At 39.4% G+C, this 19,140-nt stretch overlaps 1 protein-coding gene across 1 annotated transcript in view; it reads left to right on the top strand.

Moving 5' to 3' along the window:
- The window catches only part of CA8 (carbonic anhydrase 8), a 93,479-nt gene that overhangs the window by 33,354 nt on the left and 40,985 nt on the right, over positions 1-19,140 (top strand). The window contains exon 4 of the mRNA XM_005563384.5: positions 16,919-17,014. Coding sequence (XP_005563441.1) covers positions 16,919-17,014 — 96 coding nt within the window. The remainder of the gene's footprint in view (positions 1-16,918; positions 17,015-19,140) is intronic.

Below are 19,140 nucleotides of genomic sequence, written 5' to 3'. Positions count from 1 at the left end.
CAATGGAAGACACAACTGAGAAATAATAGGAAATATTTCCTGTCACATTACAGGAACTACTGAAGGGCAGTTTATATTCTTCATGTCTTTATTTTTGGGGATACTATAAAATGATGATACAGAAAATACCTTTTAGATTTTTCTGTGTGAAAAATCTCTATATCAGAGCAAAAAGCTCAATTTACTTGTCCTTCGACACAATTTTATTTTTAAGAAATATTACATTTCTATCAGAAGCCAACATTTGGATTGTAATGAAAATGCACAATGAAAATGTTATTTTATTTATTTATGTTTGCTCTGCATACACCTAAAGGATTTGATATAAGTAACCAAGAGTGTTTTTGCTCAGCATCCTATTTCTCCGTTGTATGAGTGCATTGGTTTTAGGTAAACAATGGAAGACACAACTGAGAAATAATAGGAAATATTTCCTGTCACATTACAGGAACTACTGAAGGGTGGTGCCACTGTTGATTTATGTGGCCACTCAGCCATATTTCCACGGGCCAATTTCTTTCTGTTTTTCTGCTAAGCTATTTCAGCATTTTAGCTTTTCCTCTTTGCTTTGTTTACTCATGATTGCCAGATGGCTACGTTACCACTAAGCATCAGATTCTGACAAATTAATGGTTAAATGTAAGGGAGAGATTTTACTCTCTTGCATTAAAAAAATAGCTTTATTGAGATATAATTTACCATAATAGTTACTCATTTAAAGTAAGCTAGTCATTGGGCCACATCTTGAATAAACTCCCATTCACAATTGCTACAAAGAGAATAAAATAGAATACAGCTAACAAGGGAAGTGAAGGACCTCTTCAAGGAGAACTACAAACCACTGCTCAAGGAAATAAGAGAGGACACAAACAAATGGAAAAACACTCCATGTTCATGGATCAGAAGAATCAATATCGTGAAAATGGCCATACTGCCCAAAGTAATTTATAGATTAAATGCTATTCTCATTAAACTACCATTGACATTCTTCTCAGAATTAGAAAAAACTACTTTAAATTTCATATGGAACCAAAAAAGAGCCCGTATAGCCAAGACAATTCTAAGCCAAAAAAAAAAAAAAAAAAAAAAAGCTGGAGACATCACGCTACCTGACTTCAAACTGTACTACAGGACTACAGTAATCAAAACAGCATGATACTGGTACCAAAACAGACATATAGATTGATGGAGCGGAGCAGAGATCTCAGAAACAACACCTGACCTTTGACACATCTGACAAAGACAAGCAATAGGGAAAGGATTCCCTATTTAATAAATGGTGCTGGGAAAACTGGCTAGCCGTATGCAGAAAACTGAAACTGGACCCCTTTCTTGAACTTTATACAAAAATTAGCTCAAGATGGATTAAAGACTTAAATGTAAAACTGAAAACAATAAAATCCATAGAAGAAAACCTAGGCAGTACCATTCAGGACATAGGCAAGGGCAAAGATTTCATGACGAAAACACCAAAAGCAATTGCGACAAAAGCAAAAATTGACAAATGGTATCTAATTAAACTAAAGAGCTTCTGTACAGGAAAATAAACTATCATCAGAGTGAACAGGCAGCCTACAGAATGGGAGAAAATTTGTGAAATGTACCCATCCGGCAAAGGTCTAATATCCAGAATCTACAAGGAACTTAAACAAATTTATAAGGAAAAAAAAAAAATCAAAAAGTGGGCAAAGTATATGAACAGACACTTCTCAAAAGAAGACAGTTTTGCGATCACAAACATGAAAAAAAGCTTAACAGCACTGATCATTTAGAGAAATGCAAATCAAAAACATAATGAGATACCATCTCACGCCAGTCAGAATGGCAATTATTAAAAAGTCAAGAAGCAATAGATGTTGGCGAGCCTGTGGAGAAACAGAAATGCTTTTATACTGTTGGTGGGAATGTAAATTAGTTCAACCAATGTGGAAGACAGTGTGGCGATTCCTCAAGGATATAGAACCGAAAATACCGTTTGACATGGCAGTCCCATTACTGGGTATATACCTAAAGGAATATAAATCATTCGACTATCAAGACACATACACACGTATGTTTATTACAGCATTATTCACAATGGCAAAGACGTGGAACCAACCCAAATGCCCATCAATGAAAGACTGGATAAAGAAAATATGGTACATATACACCATGGAACACTATGCAACCATAAAAAAGAATGAGAACATGTCCTCTGCAGGGACATGGATGAAGCTGGAAACCATTATTCTCAGCAAACTAACACAGGACCAGAAAACCAAACACCGCATCTTCTCACTCATAAGTGGAAGTTGAATGATGAGAACACATGGACACAGGGAGGGGAACAACACACACTGTTGGGGGGTGGAGAGGAAGGGGAGGGAGAGCATTAGGACAGATACCTAATGCATGTGGTGCAGCAAACCACCATGGCATATGTATACCTATGTAACAATCCTGCGCATTCTGCATATGTATCCCGGAACCTAAAAGAAAAAAGAAAATATGCCATGAAGTGATCACTGTAAAGTGGTTATTAGTTTTACACAGAAACAATGTTTTTGTTGCACTTTTTATCCTTTTAAAGGCTGAACAGGAAATTAATTAAAAATACCGAATACTTTTGTCTAAAAGCAAAGATAATGACTGTACCTCTGTAATAACTTTACATAGTAAAATTTTCTTCTGAGTTACACTATGTACGGCAAAGATGGTCCTTGGCATTTTTAAGAGGCCTTTCTCAGTAAGTATATATACATATACAAATAAAGTTTTTAAATTGATATTATTTCTATCACAAATGTGTGGCCAGGCACAATGGCTCACATCCGCAATCCCAGCATTTTGGGAGGCCAGAGCAGGTGGATCACTTGAGGAGTTCGAGACCAGCCTGAGCAACATGGCAAAACCCATCTCTACTAAAAGTACAAAAAAAAAAAAAAAAAAAATAACCAGACATGGTGGCGCACACCTGTAATCCCAGCTACTCAGGTGCCTGAGGCACAAGAATCTCTTGAACCTGAGATGCGGAGGTTACAGTGAGCCAAGATCATGCCACTGCATTCCGGCCTGAGCAACAGAGTAAGACTGTCTCAAAACAAAACAAAGCAAACCCAAAACCCCCCAGAAATGCGTTATTCCTAATAAAAACTTTGAGAAAAAATAATTTTGTTTTTGTTATTTGAATTTACATAGGTTTTTGAGAATGCTTTGGATGGCTAGGATGATAAAGGCATTGAACAGTACAGTGTATGTACTTGTTAGGCACCTGTGACTATGCAGACCAGGGGAATGAGCAGTGCTGGGAAGTCGAGTCTCTAGTCAGTCCTGGAGAAAGAGGCTCACGGTTAGGTAAGATTGGGTGTAAGGGAAGTCCTCACTGCCTAACTGGAGCTCCCATATCTGCTCTCAACATTTAAAAGCACTTTGGCCATTGAAGATTGTTCACTTTGGATTATGTTCAAAATGTAATAATCTTATTTTAAAAACCCCACTCCCTCCTGACCCAGCCCAGTCAGTATGAGCTGTACTGAACTGAAGTGCATTTCCATGTAAACATAGGTAAAATTTCCTATCTGAATTGTTGCGCTTTTTTGGTTCACACCCATTGATGCCTTTCCTGTTCCTAATTGACCTTTTTAAAAAACTCACAAGCTGTTTTGGTACAAGTTCCACCTCAGTCAAGGAAAGTGATACTTCACCTTGTTACAACATTGAAAGGGAACTTGGGCTCTGTATTTCAGGTCACTAGTGTGTTAAAAGTCAGTTTTCTAGAATGTCCTTTAAAATAAGTTGATTGCCTATAGCACTGTTATTGTATTAACAGGAGAGTCTTACACAAATCTCAGTGAAGCATAATTCCCTTTAATTAACACTAGAAATAATGTGGTTTATGATGAGTTTGCTAAAGAATGGTTCTTTGTGCAACTCCCTTGAGCAACAAGTGAGTTGGATTAGTTTGTTATGATTTTAAAGTAAATTACAAAACTTATATAAATAAGGAAGTACTTTGGGGGAAAAGCATAGGTGTAGATTTTCAGAAAAATTCCTCCACTTCAGAGAATTTTTTTGTAGAATTCTGGTTATATGTGTCTCTATGTATATATTTGGTTTTTTTTTAGCCTGTCAAAATTTACTTTTCTCACAGTATTTTGAAGATATAGGGTGTTTATATTGTTGGAAAGTTTTGTGTTCCTTGCGTTTTTTCATGGCCGTGGAGTTAATACAAGATGCATTGTACCATAATCCCCAGGGAATGGTGGGAATACTTATGAAGACTCTCTGTTTGCCAGACACATGCCATATCTTATTTCATCATTAAAATATTCCTTAGAGGTAGATGTTATATCTGTTTTTCAGCTGAATAATCAGGTCGTGAGACATTAGTTGCTCAAGGTCACTTAGGTAATGACTGAGACTTGGACCAACTACCATTCTCTTCCCTATGCACTGTATGCCTTCCCCTATTTCTAATAAACAGGTTCTGATTTTGGCTTTAGATAATTGCTTTTCAAAAAGTGAAAGACCCTGAGTAAACAGTGTTAACAGACAAGTACCTTTCCAGGTGTAGTGGGAATTAAAATAGAGTGGTTTTTAAAAACATTTTCAGATAAATGCATTTTATTGTAAATTGTAGTATTTTGAATTGTAATTGGATTTAAAAAATACTCTTTCTGAAAACTAGGTTATTAGACAATCTATTAGCTATGTAAAGTTGGAGTGTGCAAATTGACAGTGGTATTTCACAGAGAAATGAAAGAAAAATGAAATAGTGCTGAATTTTAAACCCAATTAAAATTGCTCTATGTGCATGCTTATTACTAAAAAGACCTTATTACTCTAATTGTTATCACCAACACACCTGAAATAGTTAATACATAATAAACCAAATTTGCCATACTTATCAAGATTGTAAAACGATATATTCATTTAGTGAGTGCATTGCATGTGAAGGAGGATGAACTATACCCCGTGCACAGTAAGGAGCACCTGAGGAGCAGGCTTGCAGTATATAATTACAGGGTAGAGAATGAATCGAAGCCAGCTTTGGAGGCATGGAGACAGTTAAGAGATAGGCATAAGTCTCACAATAGATTATGGATCTTGAAACGAAGGCACTGGTGATGGGAATCAGCCAAGTGGATGCATTTGGGAGATTTTTCGAGAGGTGAAAATGGCAAGACATAGCTCTTGGTTGTTTGTAAGGGAAGAGAATAATGGAAGAGATTTCTGGCTTGGGTTCCATCACCAGAGGTGGGAAATGAAGACAAAGACACAGTCTGAGGGGCGGTGGAGGGAACTCAGCTGTTAAATGCTAACTTTAAAATATCCCACTGGAGATATTTCACTGGGCAGTTTAATAAAGGGATATAGTCTCAGGACAGAGATTTTGATTTAAAATGCTGATTTTGGAGTCATGAGCATTCAGGCGAGGATTGACGACATGTGAGTAGATAAGAACAGCCATCAAGAACGTGCTCAGAGAGAAGAGGTGTTAGGGTGGAACCCTGTCAGGGGGAGAGAACCAGTAACGGAACCTGCAATGGAACTACTGTCAAAGAAGAAGGAGACCAGGAGAGTGTGGCACTGCGAAACCCATGGGAAGGGGCAGTGTGAGAAGTACAGGCAAGGCTATCAGCTGCTGCAGAGCAGGCGATCTGGTCTCCCAGGCCAAAAATGTGATTTAGTGGGAAACGTGGTGAGCAGTTTCACTAAACTGATGGGATGCGAGACAGATTTCAGTAGATTGCAGAGGAAATGGTCAGGGAGGAGGTGGTGATGGGAGTGGAGATAAGTTTTTGAAACAGTTTGCTGTAAAGATAAAGTAAGAGGGTATTTTTTTTTTTAAAGAAAAATCTATGCATATTTAAATAGTGTTGAGAAGGAGCTAAGGAGAGAGAGGTTAAAGGCTCAGAAAAGAGCTGGTGGATGAAAACCCTTGAGTGGTGGTGGCAGAAAGGAGCAGATGTTTACTCCTGGAAAAGAGGCGGCGGGAGGAAAGACTGGCAGGAGGTCCCGGCAGGAAGCAGAGACAGTTCCTTCTGATGGTTTTACCTTTTCTGGGAGGCAGGTGACCTTGGTGTTAGAATATTAATGATGTGTATGCAGAGATGCTGACTGGTGGGCCTTTGGGCTGGATTTAAGGACGGCTCCAGCTGGCACTGTGTTTCGTAAATTGTGGAGTTTAAACACTTGGAGGCATGGCCCCAATGATTCCGTTTTTCACAGCTCTGCTGTCCTCACTTCGGGAGACATTTGAGGTTGCGTCTCTGTGGCGGTGATCTGGCCTTCTATAATGGAACGCATTATTAGTTTTCTTTAAACTGTAAGAAAGTAAGTAGGTGAGTTCAGGCGGCATAATGAGAAGATAGCCCTGCTGAAGGTAAGTGACCATACTTGTGTTTTCCAAAGTGGGGCGCTAGACCTTTCAGCACTGCCGACCTTTCTGTCACCACCTCCCGCTTCTCTGACTCGGATTCTGCTCTGGCCGGCACTTACTCTGTATTTTCTAAAACCTTTCCAGAGACTATTCCTTGCCCTTGTAGGGGCATCACACGATAGACAGTCTGGTCTCCCTTTTACAGAGGAGACTCAGGTCAGGTAGCTTTCCCAGGAGCTGGAGTGAGAGTGCTCACTAACACCAGGTGTGCGGCTGGTGTGCCAGCAGTGTCTTGGGTTGCACACTCTCGCTTCCTTTCCCTGGTTTTTCTTGTCTCTGCAGAGAATGTTGCCATTCTTCCATGCTTTTTGTGAATACTCATACTGTGCATTCTACCCCGCTCAGTCTTCTCCAGTCCTCCCTCTTGGGATCAGAGGTGGCATAGGTGGTGGAGCCACACTCCCTGTGTCCACAGTCTGTCTCTGTCACTTGTTTACTGTGTAATCCTGGACAGGTTACTGTGCCTCCATTTCCTTCTTGTTAAATTGGGGTGTTGATGATGGTCATAGAATCTACCATTATAAAGATGCTAATGAGGATGGAATGAAGTAATATTTGTAAAGAACAGTGCTTGGCAGAAAATGTAACATCAGTGCCTATTAAATCAACAAAAATACCCACAGCATCCTTTAACATTTTTATTGTGCACTAATTGTTTTCACTCATCCTTTTCTTCTATTGGGCTACAAATTTCATATTTTTATTTATTTACACCCTGGATTCTTTTATAACAAGATTTGAGGTCTTTGCATTTCCAGTGTCAGAAGCAGTGAACACAGACCCTAGATACTGTTGGTGCTCAATAAATGTTGAGATGAATGCTGCCATTATTTCAGAACTCGTTCATCATTGTGGCTCTCATTCAGGGATGAGCAGGGAGAGGATTGCAGCCATTAGTCACTGATTCACTGTATAGAATGAACAGATCCAATCTATAAATGACTTACATTCTATAACAAGACCCATTGACAATCTCTTTGCTTTCTTTTTTTTACAAAATAGTAAATGAAGTAGGGAAGTTATAACAATTTAATTGCAGTTATAGCCTACAATTCAGGATTTTGTTTTGTTTTGTTTTTTAAGAAAATAAAATGTAGGATATTTCCTGGAAATGAAGAAACCAGTGTTGAAGAATCAGTTTTAATTGCTTCTGATTTTACATTAAGTATAAAACATAAAAATGATGCAGTTTTTCTTTTCTTTGATGTATGACTGCGCCAGCAAGCTTTTCCCAACCTTTTATAGTGAATTTCATAAAGGAAGCTTCATTTTTGGGAGAGGAGTCCAATGGTGTTATGATGCCCTGTTCCTAAGAAGGCAGGAAATCAGTCAGTATTTAAAAAGGCAGTCATTCTGCTTTGAAATAAGATCTTCTTTTTATAAATTACATAGTACCAGTGCCTTTTAAATGGAAGATTCTGAATCCTAAGAACGCTGTAAATACCTTTTGATATTAATGTCTTCATGGGGGAAGTTGCTCTGAAGCCCTCTGTCACATTCTCCTATTTCTCTTCTACCCGTCTGTGTAAGACAAGACATAGTTAGGTTTCGGCAGACATAACAAGTAGGTGATAGCTAGAGATGGAATTTCAAATAATTTATGTTCCATTCCATGCTTTACCGTATTTTGTTGCTGTTATATCTGTCTACAACTTGAATGTCCTTCTCTGAATAATAGCCGCATAATATATTGACAATGATGACTTAAAGCATAACAGCATCTGAAAATAATACACACTAAACCTTGATTTATCTGCTGATGAATGGGCTGCTTAATATAATTATGAGTGGATCTAGAGAGAGATGGTGCTTTCTCTGTTAACTATTTTTCAGTTATTTAATGACCTATTTTGTGACTCAAATGTTTCACTTCCCATTTCCTTTTCCCCCTTTTTCCTTCTTTTTCCAGTGCTTACTATCTTCTTTCTTTCAATTTCCAGTATCATAAGAACAGCTGAGATATAATCCTGGTTTTTTTCTTTTTCAAAATTTTATAGCCCCCTCTGAGTGCTCTGAGAAGGGCTGTTTTGAGTGTGGTAGAGTATAGGTGGATGAGGTACTTAGCTTCTGGAACTCAGAATCTATTGGGACCTGCTACCGTTTTCTATAGTTGGATTTTCTGGGGGCTGAGGCAGGCAATTAAGCAAAATCAGGATATGGAAATGAACATCTGTGCTTGATGATTTTTTCCCTCTGTGAAGCTATACTCTATAGCGTCCTAGCTCAGAGGAAAGTTCTTAACCACTGTACATTGGGTAGACAGTGGTTTTCAGGTCCAGTTGCATCTGAGTTCATGGGCTGCATTGAATGTTTATTATTCGTCAGAACTTAACAGCAACCTGTTATTTCTCTCCAGTTTTACTTTTAACCATTAAGAAAATAGATAAGAATATTAAAAAGTCAAAGGTGAACTTTGCTCACTCTCAAACAGTGATTTCAGCTGACTTCTAATGTTTGTTTTCTGATAATCCTGCCCACCTTATAGGCTGATCGGCCTCGCTCCACTTGTTTAATCCTGATGTCTCTGTGTTCTGCCTCTTTGCCTTTCACTGTCTGGAAACTGCCATCTCAGTAACCTAAAGAACAGTAAGTCCAAAGTCTCTTTCTGTCCTCATTTTTCCTTGTTTCTTTGTAGCTGTCATAGCTTTGCTGCTAGTATCTCATTGATACTACTGATGCTCACGCTGTCTTCTAGAAAGTCTGTTCTCTTTTAATGGCACTTTGGAATTTTCTGAGTTCCCGCCTGCGTATTTGATAGTCCCTCTTTCATTATCTCACCATTTTCCAAAGCTCAGTCTTTGGCCCTCCGTCAGTTTCTCTCAAGACTTGATCCATGTATTAGTCTGTTTTCATGCTGCTGATAAAGACATAGCCAATACTGGGTAATTTATAAAGAAAAAGAGGTTTAATGGACTCCCAGTTCCACGTGACTGAGGAGGCCTCACAATCATAGTGGAAGGTCAAAGGCATATCTTATGTGGCAGCAGGCAAGAGAGAGAATGAGAGCCAAGTGAAAGGAGAAACCCCTTGTAAAACCATCAGATCTTGTGAGATTTATTCACTACCACGAGGACAGGATGGGGGAAACTGCCCCCAAGATTTGATTATCTTCCACAGAGTCCCTCCCACAACATGTGAGAATTATGGGAGCTGCAATTCACAATGAGATTTGGGTGGGGACACAGCCAAACCATATTAGTCCATGAGTGAACCAACTGTACAAGGTCACATTTCTCCAGGGCAGGCTTGTCCAACCCATGGCCCATGGGCCACATGCAGCCCAGGATGGCTTTGAATGTGGCCCAACACAAATTTGTAAATTTTCTTAAAATGTTATGAGATTTTCTTGCAATTTTTTTTTCTCATCAGCTATTATTAGTGTTAGTATATTTTATGAGTGGCCCAAGACAATTCTTCTTCTTCCAGTGTGGCCCAGGGAAGCCAAAAGATTGAACACCCCTGCTCTAGGGGTATCTGCTCCCTGTACCTTTAGCCCTTTCTCAAGGCAGCAGGAGTTCTGCATCTCTCACTAATGGGGCACTGGTTTGATGGTTCTGATGTGAGTGTACACTCCTATCTAGAACTGATTCAGTTGTGGCTCACACCTGTAATGCCAACTCCTCTGGAGGCTGAGGTGAGAGGATCGCCTGAGCCCAGGAGTTCATGGCTGCGGTGAGCTGTGATTTTGTCACTGCACTGCAGCCTGGATGAGAGCAAGACCCCATCTCTTGCAAAAACCAAACCCTCAAAACACCCCTGAATTTATCTCCCTTTTGATAAAATGATTCTGGTGAAAATCCCGGTTTTCTCCCCTCTTTCTCTTCCTTTTTCTTCCTGTCTGTTGGTTGAAGTTCTCTGTCTCTGTCTCCCTTCCCACTGTCCCCCCTCCTCCCTGCACCCTTTATTTCTGCATCTCCAGGCTCCATCTTTCTGTCAAATGCCCATCTGTGCCTAGGAGGACAGGTAGAATTCTGGTGGGCATCAGGGCAGATTGGGGAAAGGCATTCCAGGTGAGTGGGCATAAGCAGAATGGGGAGGCTGTTGTGAGGAGTCAGGGTCAGGCTTGGTTTGAGCCTGTGGGGAGAGTTAGGGTGGGGAAGGATGTGGTTTGAGAAATGTAAGCCTGATACGGATAGGAAATAAAGGAAATCAGAGATTTTCAACAGAGGAAATGTGGTGAAAGTTGTGTTAAAAAGAGATTAGTTGGGCTTTGTAATGTAAATACCAGGGCCCAGGAGAGGTCTAGATGAGCTCTGGAGATAAAGGCTCTGGGGTCCCAGGTCTCAAACCCGGCAAGCGGGGTGGGAGGGGGACTTCTATGAAGAGTGTGTGGGTGGGAAGCTCCTTTGAAGAGAGTCGATGTCAGTTGTAGAAATGTTCATGTTGAGGTGGCAAGAAGACATCTGAAATGAAAGGTCCCTGCATTTGCAGTTAGGAGATGTCACAGAATTTGTATGAGTGCCCAGGGCTGGGGAAAAGGAAATTTGTGAGTCATAATTGCCTTTTCAGTGTTTACTACTTTTTCCATTCCTCATGATTCATTCTTTGGTACTTTACCGCCATCGTGTTATTTATGCTAATAATAAATCTCATTTATCGTGAAGATAGCTTTCTGTTAAGCTGCCATGAAATCTTCAAACTTATTTTTCTCAGTGACAAATGATGATAAGGCTGTGGCATGTCGCAGTTTCATAACTTTGGACAAATTTATCTATTCTGTGAGTTAAGTACATTAAGATGAATGTTTTGAACATTTGACAGGTGCTAATGGTAAGGCAGCATAATCAGTTGCGGGAATATGAAGTTGTGAGTCCTGTAGCAAAAGCTCAGTCCAAGATTTTCCCTGAAGCTGTAAAAGGATACATTATGGTTGTTTTCCTGTGGTCCGATTTTTTAACAGAAGACATAGTGGTCATCATGCTGCCAGAGTAATAATGGATCTTGGCTGTTCTATGTCTTTGTAACACTGCCTCCTTTTGATGGGGTGGGGGGAAGAGTTATAAGGAGTGAGGAAGGACTCAGCTTTGATTGTTACAGAAAACTGCTTTCTTCTACCCTGACGTGCCCAAGCATAGGAGGAGACCAAACCTTTTGCCTTTTGAGGGAGAATGGCTAAAGGGAGCCTCGATGCAGATTCTTTCAGTAGGAGGAATTCTGCTATTGTTGTTGGTGGCCATAGTAGGCTTTGGGTTCAGGCTGCAAGAGGCAGCCCCTCAGCCACCTGCTGTGCAGTGTGTTTACCAGGCAGAGCAGGTCCAGGCTCTTGAAGGCCTATGGGGCAGGGTACTGTCTGGGGCCATCTTTAGTCCAGTGGACCCTTGAGGAGTAAGTGACCCTATGCAGTAGCCCATCTATCTCTAAACAACAGATGCAGTGCTAATGCCGCGAACCCTTGCTCTCCTTAGAAATGGTAAGTGGCATTTACATACTTGGTCTATACTATAATCCAGTTGGCTGCTCTTTGTCAAAATCCATCATCCTGCTTCCCTGCCTTTGCTGGCTATATATAACTAATGCTAATAACAGTAAAACGTGATAAGAATATAGGAAAAATAGTACTATGGGAAGATAAAGGCGTGAATAATCCAGGCTTTTAAGATACAGTCTACTGTGTTACAGAGAGACTGATGCTGAAAGAAGTTAGTGACTAGTGAAGTTCACAGAGCTAAAGAGTTGTAGAACTGAAACAAGAATCTTAAGACGAGATTCCTAGCTGAGGTCTTTTATGAGAGCACATTGCCTCTCAGAATTTATCAATGGAGTTGGAGAAGTGCACAGGGTTGCTGCCTCTGTATCCTGCCCTCTCCATAGACCAGACACACCCCAGAGCATATCCGGGCTGTTAGGCTTTGAAGTGAGTCTTGTGAGTCCTCTCTGCTGATAATAGCTGTCTACTTGGACCTTAATAAGACAGTTCATAAGATGTACTGTGGGCTGCTTCATCATTTCCTGAGCCATATCTGTAGTATCATATGCTTTTCCATTCAAACCTGTTTGTCTCCAGATGTCTTTAGCCACTGCATTAGAACAAACTTTGGAGCATGTATCCATAATATGTGTATATTTGTTAATAAATTATATTCATGTACTAATATGTATTTATATTATATATTTTATGAAGCATAGAAAAAGTTGAAATAAAAAGCCATTTGATAAAAATAAATATAAGTAGAAGTTATAATATGTTATTTTTGATCATCAGAGGATTGTTTTGTCACTTCATCCCCCCTCCCCAAGGGGACCGTGTTTTGTCTTAGAAGAATAAATCCCAAATGTTGTCACGGCTAAATGTTAGGGTCATTTTTCTTTATTCCCATTGGTGTTAGGCATCATCAGATTTAAACTTCTGTTGGTTACCATACTTTTTTTTTTTGTTTGCATGATCCGTATTAGGGTTCTCCAGAGAAACAGGGAGAGGGAGAAAGAGAGAGAAACAGAGTTGGAGAAAGAAGCGATTGGGATTTAATTTAAGGGATTGGTTTATGTGGTTGTGGGGGCTGGCAAATCTGAAATCTGCAAGGTAGGCTGAAAGCTGGAAATTCATGTAAGAGTTGATGTTGCAGCTTGAGTTTGAAGGCTGGAAACTCAGGCCAATTTTTATCCAGAGCTCTGGAGGCAGAATTTTTTCTCCCTTGGGGGACCTCAGTCTGTGCTCTTAAGCACTTTAACTGATTGTATGGCAGAGGCCTACTCATATAGTGGAGGGCATTCAGCCTTACTCAAAGTCTGTTGATTTAAATGTCAATCACATCTAAAGAGCACCTTCACTGCAATGTCTCTACTGGTGTTTGATCAAACAATTGGGCACCGTAGCCTAGCCAGGTTGACACATAAAATTAACTGTCCTGCATTCCTGTCATCATTTTTTAGCTGGGACTTTTGTGGTGTCCTCCTAGCTTATATTCCAGCTTTTAATGTCTGCTACTTCCAATCCAGCCCCTGCACAATCAAAAAGACCTTTGAAAGAAAGAGGTTGTTATGGGGGAGTTTGATTCCAGACTGCACACGTAATATTCATTGAAATAATATATTGGTTTAGTGTTTTCCAGAATACAGCTATGATAACATTTAAAGCTCTGTGCAGTCTGACCCCTCTAGCTCTCTAGCCTCAACTCTTGTCATTGCCAGACTTATGTACCCTTTAGCTACCCACCAAGGTACCGTTAGTCTTTCAAATGCACTTACAATTTCCTGCCTCTGTGGCTTTGCTTTGTGAAACAGAACCAGCACTAATTAATATAAGGCACAATATGATAAAATTATTGGAATAAAGAAGGGGCAGTGGCAGAACAGATGTCGATGTGAATAATTCAAGCTTTTCAGATTTGAAAAGACTTTCTTAAGGTGAGCAGAAAGCAAAGGGTGAGATAGCTGGTGTCTTGGGCAGAATTGTGGCCCTGCCAAATTCATATTGAAATGCCAATTCCTAGCACATCAGACTGACCATATTTGGACATAGGGTCATTACAGAAATAATTAGGTTAAAAGGAAATCATTAGGCAGGCCCTTATCCACTATGACTGGTGTCCTTACAAGAAGAGGAAATTTGGACAAGACTCCTAGAGAGGCAAGACCATGTGAAGACAAAGGGAAAAGGTAGCCATCTATAAGCCAAGGAGACAGGGCTCAAAAGGAACCAGCCCTGCCCACACCTTGATCTCAGACTTCCACCCTCCAGAAATGTGAGAAAATAAATGTCTATTGTTTAAGCCACCCAGTCAGTGCCACTTTGTGATGACAACCTTAGCAGACTCATACAGATGGAGAGGAAAGGCGCGTGGGGAGCAGAGCAAGCTAACTTGAGAGGCAGCGCAGGTGCAGAGTGCTGTGCCTGTGGGCCACGCATCTAGGTTACCACTACTAGGTTACAGCTGAAGGTTGGCTGAGTTCCAGAATGGAGTGGACATTTGCCTGGTACTTGAGTTAGCCAACCTCTACTGGTGTAGAAAGGGCGTCTGTCATGATTTGTTTGGTCTGAAAATGAGAGAAAGGACCTTCAAGAGAAGGTTTATCAGAAGCAGGACAGAGCTTTGTTTTTTAAAGCTTGGGTCCCTTGTTATTGTGAAGGGAGAATCTCTCCTGCCCTGGAACCACCAAGACTCAGGTGATTATTGAAGACACAGAAGGTAGAGAGAAGGATGCGTGGGAGAGCTGCTGTTGCTGCTTTCATTTTGTGTTATTTTGCTAGACATGCGGGGGTCATAGCAACCTTCTGTTATCCTTGTTAGCTTGGGTTGACTGAAGTGCCAGCATTTCTCTTAGTTTTTGTCTTTTGTTAAAAAGAATATTTTTTAGAGCAGTTTAACATTTATAGGAAAATTATAAAGACAGTACAGAAATTCCTATGCACTCCAACCCAGTTTCTTCTATTAGTAACATTTTACATTAGCATGGTTACATTTGTTACAATTAATGGACCAATACTGATATGTTACTAATCCATATTTTATTTAGGTTTCCTTAGTGTTTACCTAATGTCCTTTTTCTGTTCTGGGATCTCACCTATGACACCATATTGCATTTAGTTCTCATGTCTTCTTTGACTTCTTTTGGCTGTGACATTTTTCTCAGGCTTTCCTTGTTTCTGACGACCTTGACAGTTCTGAGGAGTACTTACTGGTGAGGTATTTTGTGGAGTGTCTGTCACTGAGATTTGTCTGATGTTTTTCTTGTGGCTAGATTGGGTTATGGGTCATTGAGAGAAAACACAGCAGTAAAGTGCCATTTTCTTCACATATAAGGATACATACACCCTATCAACATGACTAATCACTGTTGATGTTGACCTTGATCAGATAGTGTTTATTAGGTTTATCTACTGTAAAGTCACTATTTTTATCCCCGTTCCATACTTTACTGTTTGAAACAAAGTCACCACCCACGGTGCACACTTAAGGAGTGGGGACCCTTAGCTTTTTAAACACACAAAAAATGTGCAGCAGCTTTTGAAGGGCAGGTGTGAGTGATGATGTTGCTGAATTGTGGGGAGTAGGGAAAAAGAAAAACCCATGCTTTTGTGGTTTATGAATGTTTTGTTTAAAAAAAGTCCCAAAATATTGCTGTGAGAAGTAAGAAAAATGTCAGTTGGAATTTTGTAATTTGTAGAATAAAAATTTATTTTAACCTTGGGCCTAGACCTACTTTGTTGGTGGTTTAATTAAGGCAATCAGTTCTTACCTCTACCACTAGGACTCCTATGCTGTTGTTGCAGCCAGAGAAGGGAAGATTAAAATTGTCTTTTATTATTGAGAGATTATAGAACATGGTTTTCTTAAAAGCAGTGCCTTTCAGTTGCGTTTACTGGATAGTCACAGTCTCTGTGAGTTTTTCACAGCCTCACAGCCTGACCTGGCTGAGTGAGCCATGGGGCACTTTTCCTAGTTACCTGTTCTATTATTGGTAGAGGAGTTCATTACCTCCCTCTAGTGGTCAGTTTTATAATATCAGATTCTACTTGGATTAATTCAGCAGTGGAAAAATCCAATTTGTGGCCATCTTTATGATAATTTTCTTGAATATTTTAATATAAATGCTAAAATAAATAGTGGTTGAATTTTAGCTATGTCTTTTGGTATTAGAACTAATTTTAAAATGAGGCAATGTTGTAAGGCGGTAATTATAACTTGATGAAAAGCTGTAGTGATGAAGGTAATATTTACTTACCTACTGTTATACTAAGCAGTATTTAGTATACTAAAGGTTTACCTACCTACTATTAGACTAAGAACCTCAGTGGACATTTGGTTTTTAATCAGGAATTGAATTTGGCTTCTTGCAAGTGTTTTATCAGTGCTGTAGGAGCAAGTGCTTATTCTAGATAAACTTGAAAGCTGCAAAGCTTTATGAGGCTAGGAGTGAGGGAGGCCTCTGAGCATTGTTTGTCATTTCTTCACAGATAAAATTTTATCTCCAGTGCAGGAAATAGCCTTCTTTTAGAGATTTACATCAGCATTTATTATTTTACCATGGCTTTAAATATGCAGCTTTTTTTTTTTCTTTTTTTCCCAGGATGCTATCTCTGGATATTCTTAGAAAGTTAAAATAATTTACTAGAACTACAGACTGGCTTTGTACATTTCCTGATGGAAATACTGGGTGATGCAGGATTTGATTATGCAGGCATTCATCCTTTGAATGAGTTCTAGTGTTTGTGCCCAGACTGGGAGTTTTGTTTCATGGAGATTCAAAAGGATGACATCCCAGGAAAGGTAACTGAATCCATGTGAAGTCTGTGAGTCCCTCTAGTCATCTTCCTCCTCATCAGGATGAAAATTGGACTTAAGAGGCAGCGATCCACTAAGCACTGCTTCTGCTCAGAAATAATAAGGAAGGAATTCATACAGAGAACTCGTATGAAGCCAGTAGTTTGTGTCTACTTGTGATCCTCTTGCTGTGTGTGATACCATATAGAAATCGTAAAGAAATGGCTATATCTTTGCTTTTATGACTAGAAATAGCACATTAAATGATGTGGTCTGTCTGTTGCCACTCACCCAGCTCCATCTGATCCACTGGAACTCCACTCTGTTTGGCAGCATTGATGAGGCTGTGGGGAAGCCGCACGGGATCGCCATCATTGCTCTGTTTGTTCAGGTAAACTCTCTGCTGTGATTATCGTATTGTTTAGAGATGCTAATTTCCAAGTCATTTTGTAAAATACTTTTTATTCTCAATTTTATTGCTTAGAGATGAAATTACACACATACAGAGAACACTTGATAAAAATAGAAAACTTGATCCTTGTGGTCCATCAGAATTCAGCCATATTCCTTGGTAGAAAATAGTTCCGTTATTTAAAGTTAGAAATTTTCTTCAGAGAAACGTTCAGGATCTTTGGAGAAATGATTGAGAAAATGACTCCTGAAGGTAGATTTTATTTTATGAAAAAGGTTTTCAGAAAATGTCTTTAGACCCTGGTTTACACAAAAATCTACAAAAAAAAAAAAAGAAAAAAAAAAAGAAAAAAAAAGAATTATGTAGTAGATTACTTTAGCCCTTCTTTGTTAACAATTTTCACTCTGAGATTACTTGAAATACCTTTGCAGATATAGTCAATATAACATTTAGATTTGAGCACTGTGGTAGGCAAAGGATAGTATATAAATTTACCCAAACATATGAAAGCAGATCTTGTGCTTTCAGAGGTGAAAACTTAATTCAGTTTTTAAGGTGAATCTTCTAAATTTTGTCTTATTACCTATTTGACATCGTAAAAAATTTAGAGGTGAAAGACTACCTGGAAATTTTAGCTTTAAAGCTGCCATTAGGACCAGAAACCAGAGTTCCCACTCTGCGTGGCTCTGGGCTGCCTGTTGGATAACCTGGGATTAGAGCATGTTAGCACAGTGTTCTTCAAAAACTTAATTTTCCAAAGAGAGTTCGATAATGGACCCTTTTAAACTTGTTTTTTTATGGCATATATATCACAAATTAATTGCAATAATTTTTAATACATATCTCCTAGATGTTTCTTTATTGATGTTTGAAAGTAGCCATCAGTTTAGGCTCTTAATATTTTAAAATCAGCATCTTGCAAATATGACACATTATAGAAATTTAGAGGAAATCCTTACATTTTTCAGTGAGTCCTCTTACTATTTATTTCACAGCTTTGTCACAGGTGGGGACCTACATTCCTTGTGTTTTATAACTGCATTATATAACTAGAAAGAAATCACAAAATATTACTGAAAAAAATTTTTTCATTATAGAAATATATTTTGATAATTTTTAGTATATTGAAGTAATAATTATGAAAGACTACTCTTATAACCCAGAAAAGTTAATAAAGTATCCAAATCTGAGAAATTGAGACAGTAGAAGGTACTAAAAGTGAGAATAAAAAATAGTAAAATAAAAATAAGAATGCAAATAACCATATAGTCATATATAGAAGGGAAAGGAACACGTCAGTTTTATCTTTGGAATTGGCACTCAAATATTTGTAGATGGAATTAGGTGTGATAACTTAGTATTTTCACTTCCTGATTCTTACTACGTAACAGGTGACCTGGATTTGTAGAGCTTCGGACTGAAAACCAGCCCCTTAGAACTAATGCGAGTATTTCCAAGAACAAGCTGCATTATTGCAGGCCAGAGAAAGCCTGGAGAGCAAGGCTTTTTCTAACTTTTCATAAGTTTCTGTGAGGAAAAATTCAGGTTATCTGTGTGCAAATTCTCAGGAGAGAGTAAAACTGCAGAACTGAGAGCAAAATTTCAGGAAGGAGAGAAGGAGAGGGGAAGGGAAGGATGGGCTGAAATCCATCTGGGGAGTCTGGCCCTCAGGCTGGAGGAAAGAAATTCGGTGGGAGGGAAGTCGGAGGCATTGAGTAGACTTTCCTTCCAAGAAGTTTGGCCAAAGGAAGGAAGGAAGGACAGATGGGGCAATAACTAGCGATGATGTCCGGTGAATCTTTTGAGATTTGAGATCTGCCTGTAGTTTTTGTTTTTCCCTGAGCAATAAGATCTATTGCAGAGATAGAGATTAAAAATACTGGAAAGAGAGGGTGTCACTGATGTGGAAAAGTCCTGGAGGAGGCAAGAGGGCATGGGATGGAGAGCTTATGCGGTGGACTAATCTCAGATAGGAGCAGACCCACCCCTTCTCCAAAATAGAGGGCCAGGAGGAAAGGGTGGGCACACATGGGGCCTATTTGTAGGTGGAGAAGGGCAGGACATTAAGGGAGTTCATGCCTGATGACCTTCATTATCTCTGAGAC

This window comes from Macaca fascicularis, chromosome 8 (genome assembly GCF_037993035.2).
Source record: "Macaca fascicularis isolate 582-1 chromosome 8, T2T-MFA8v1.1".
Classification (NCBI taxonomy): Eukaryota; Metazoa; Chordata; class Mammalia; order Primates; family Cercopithecidae; genus Macaca; species Macaca fascicularis.
This window is presented reverse-complemented; position numbering and strand designations above follow the sequence as displayed.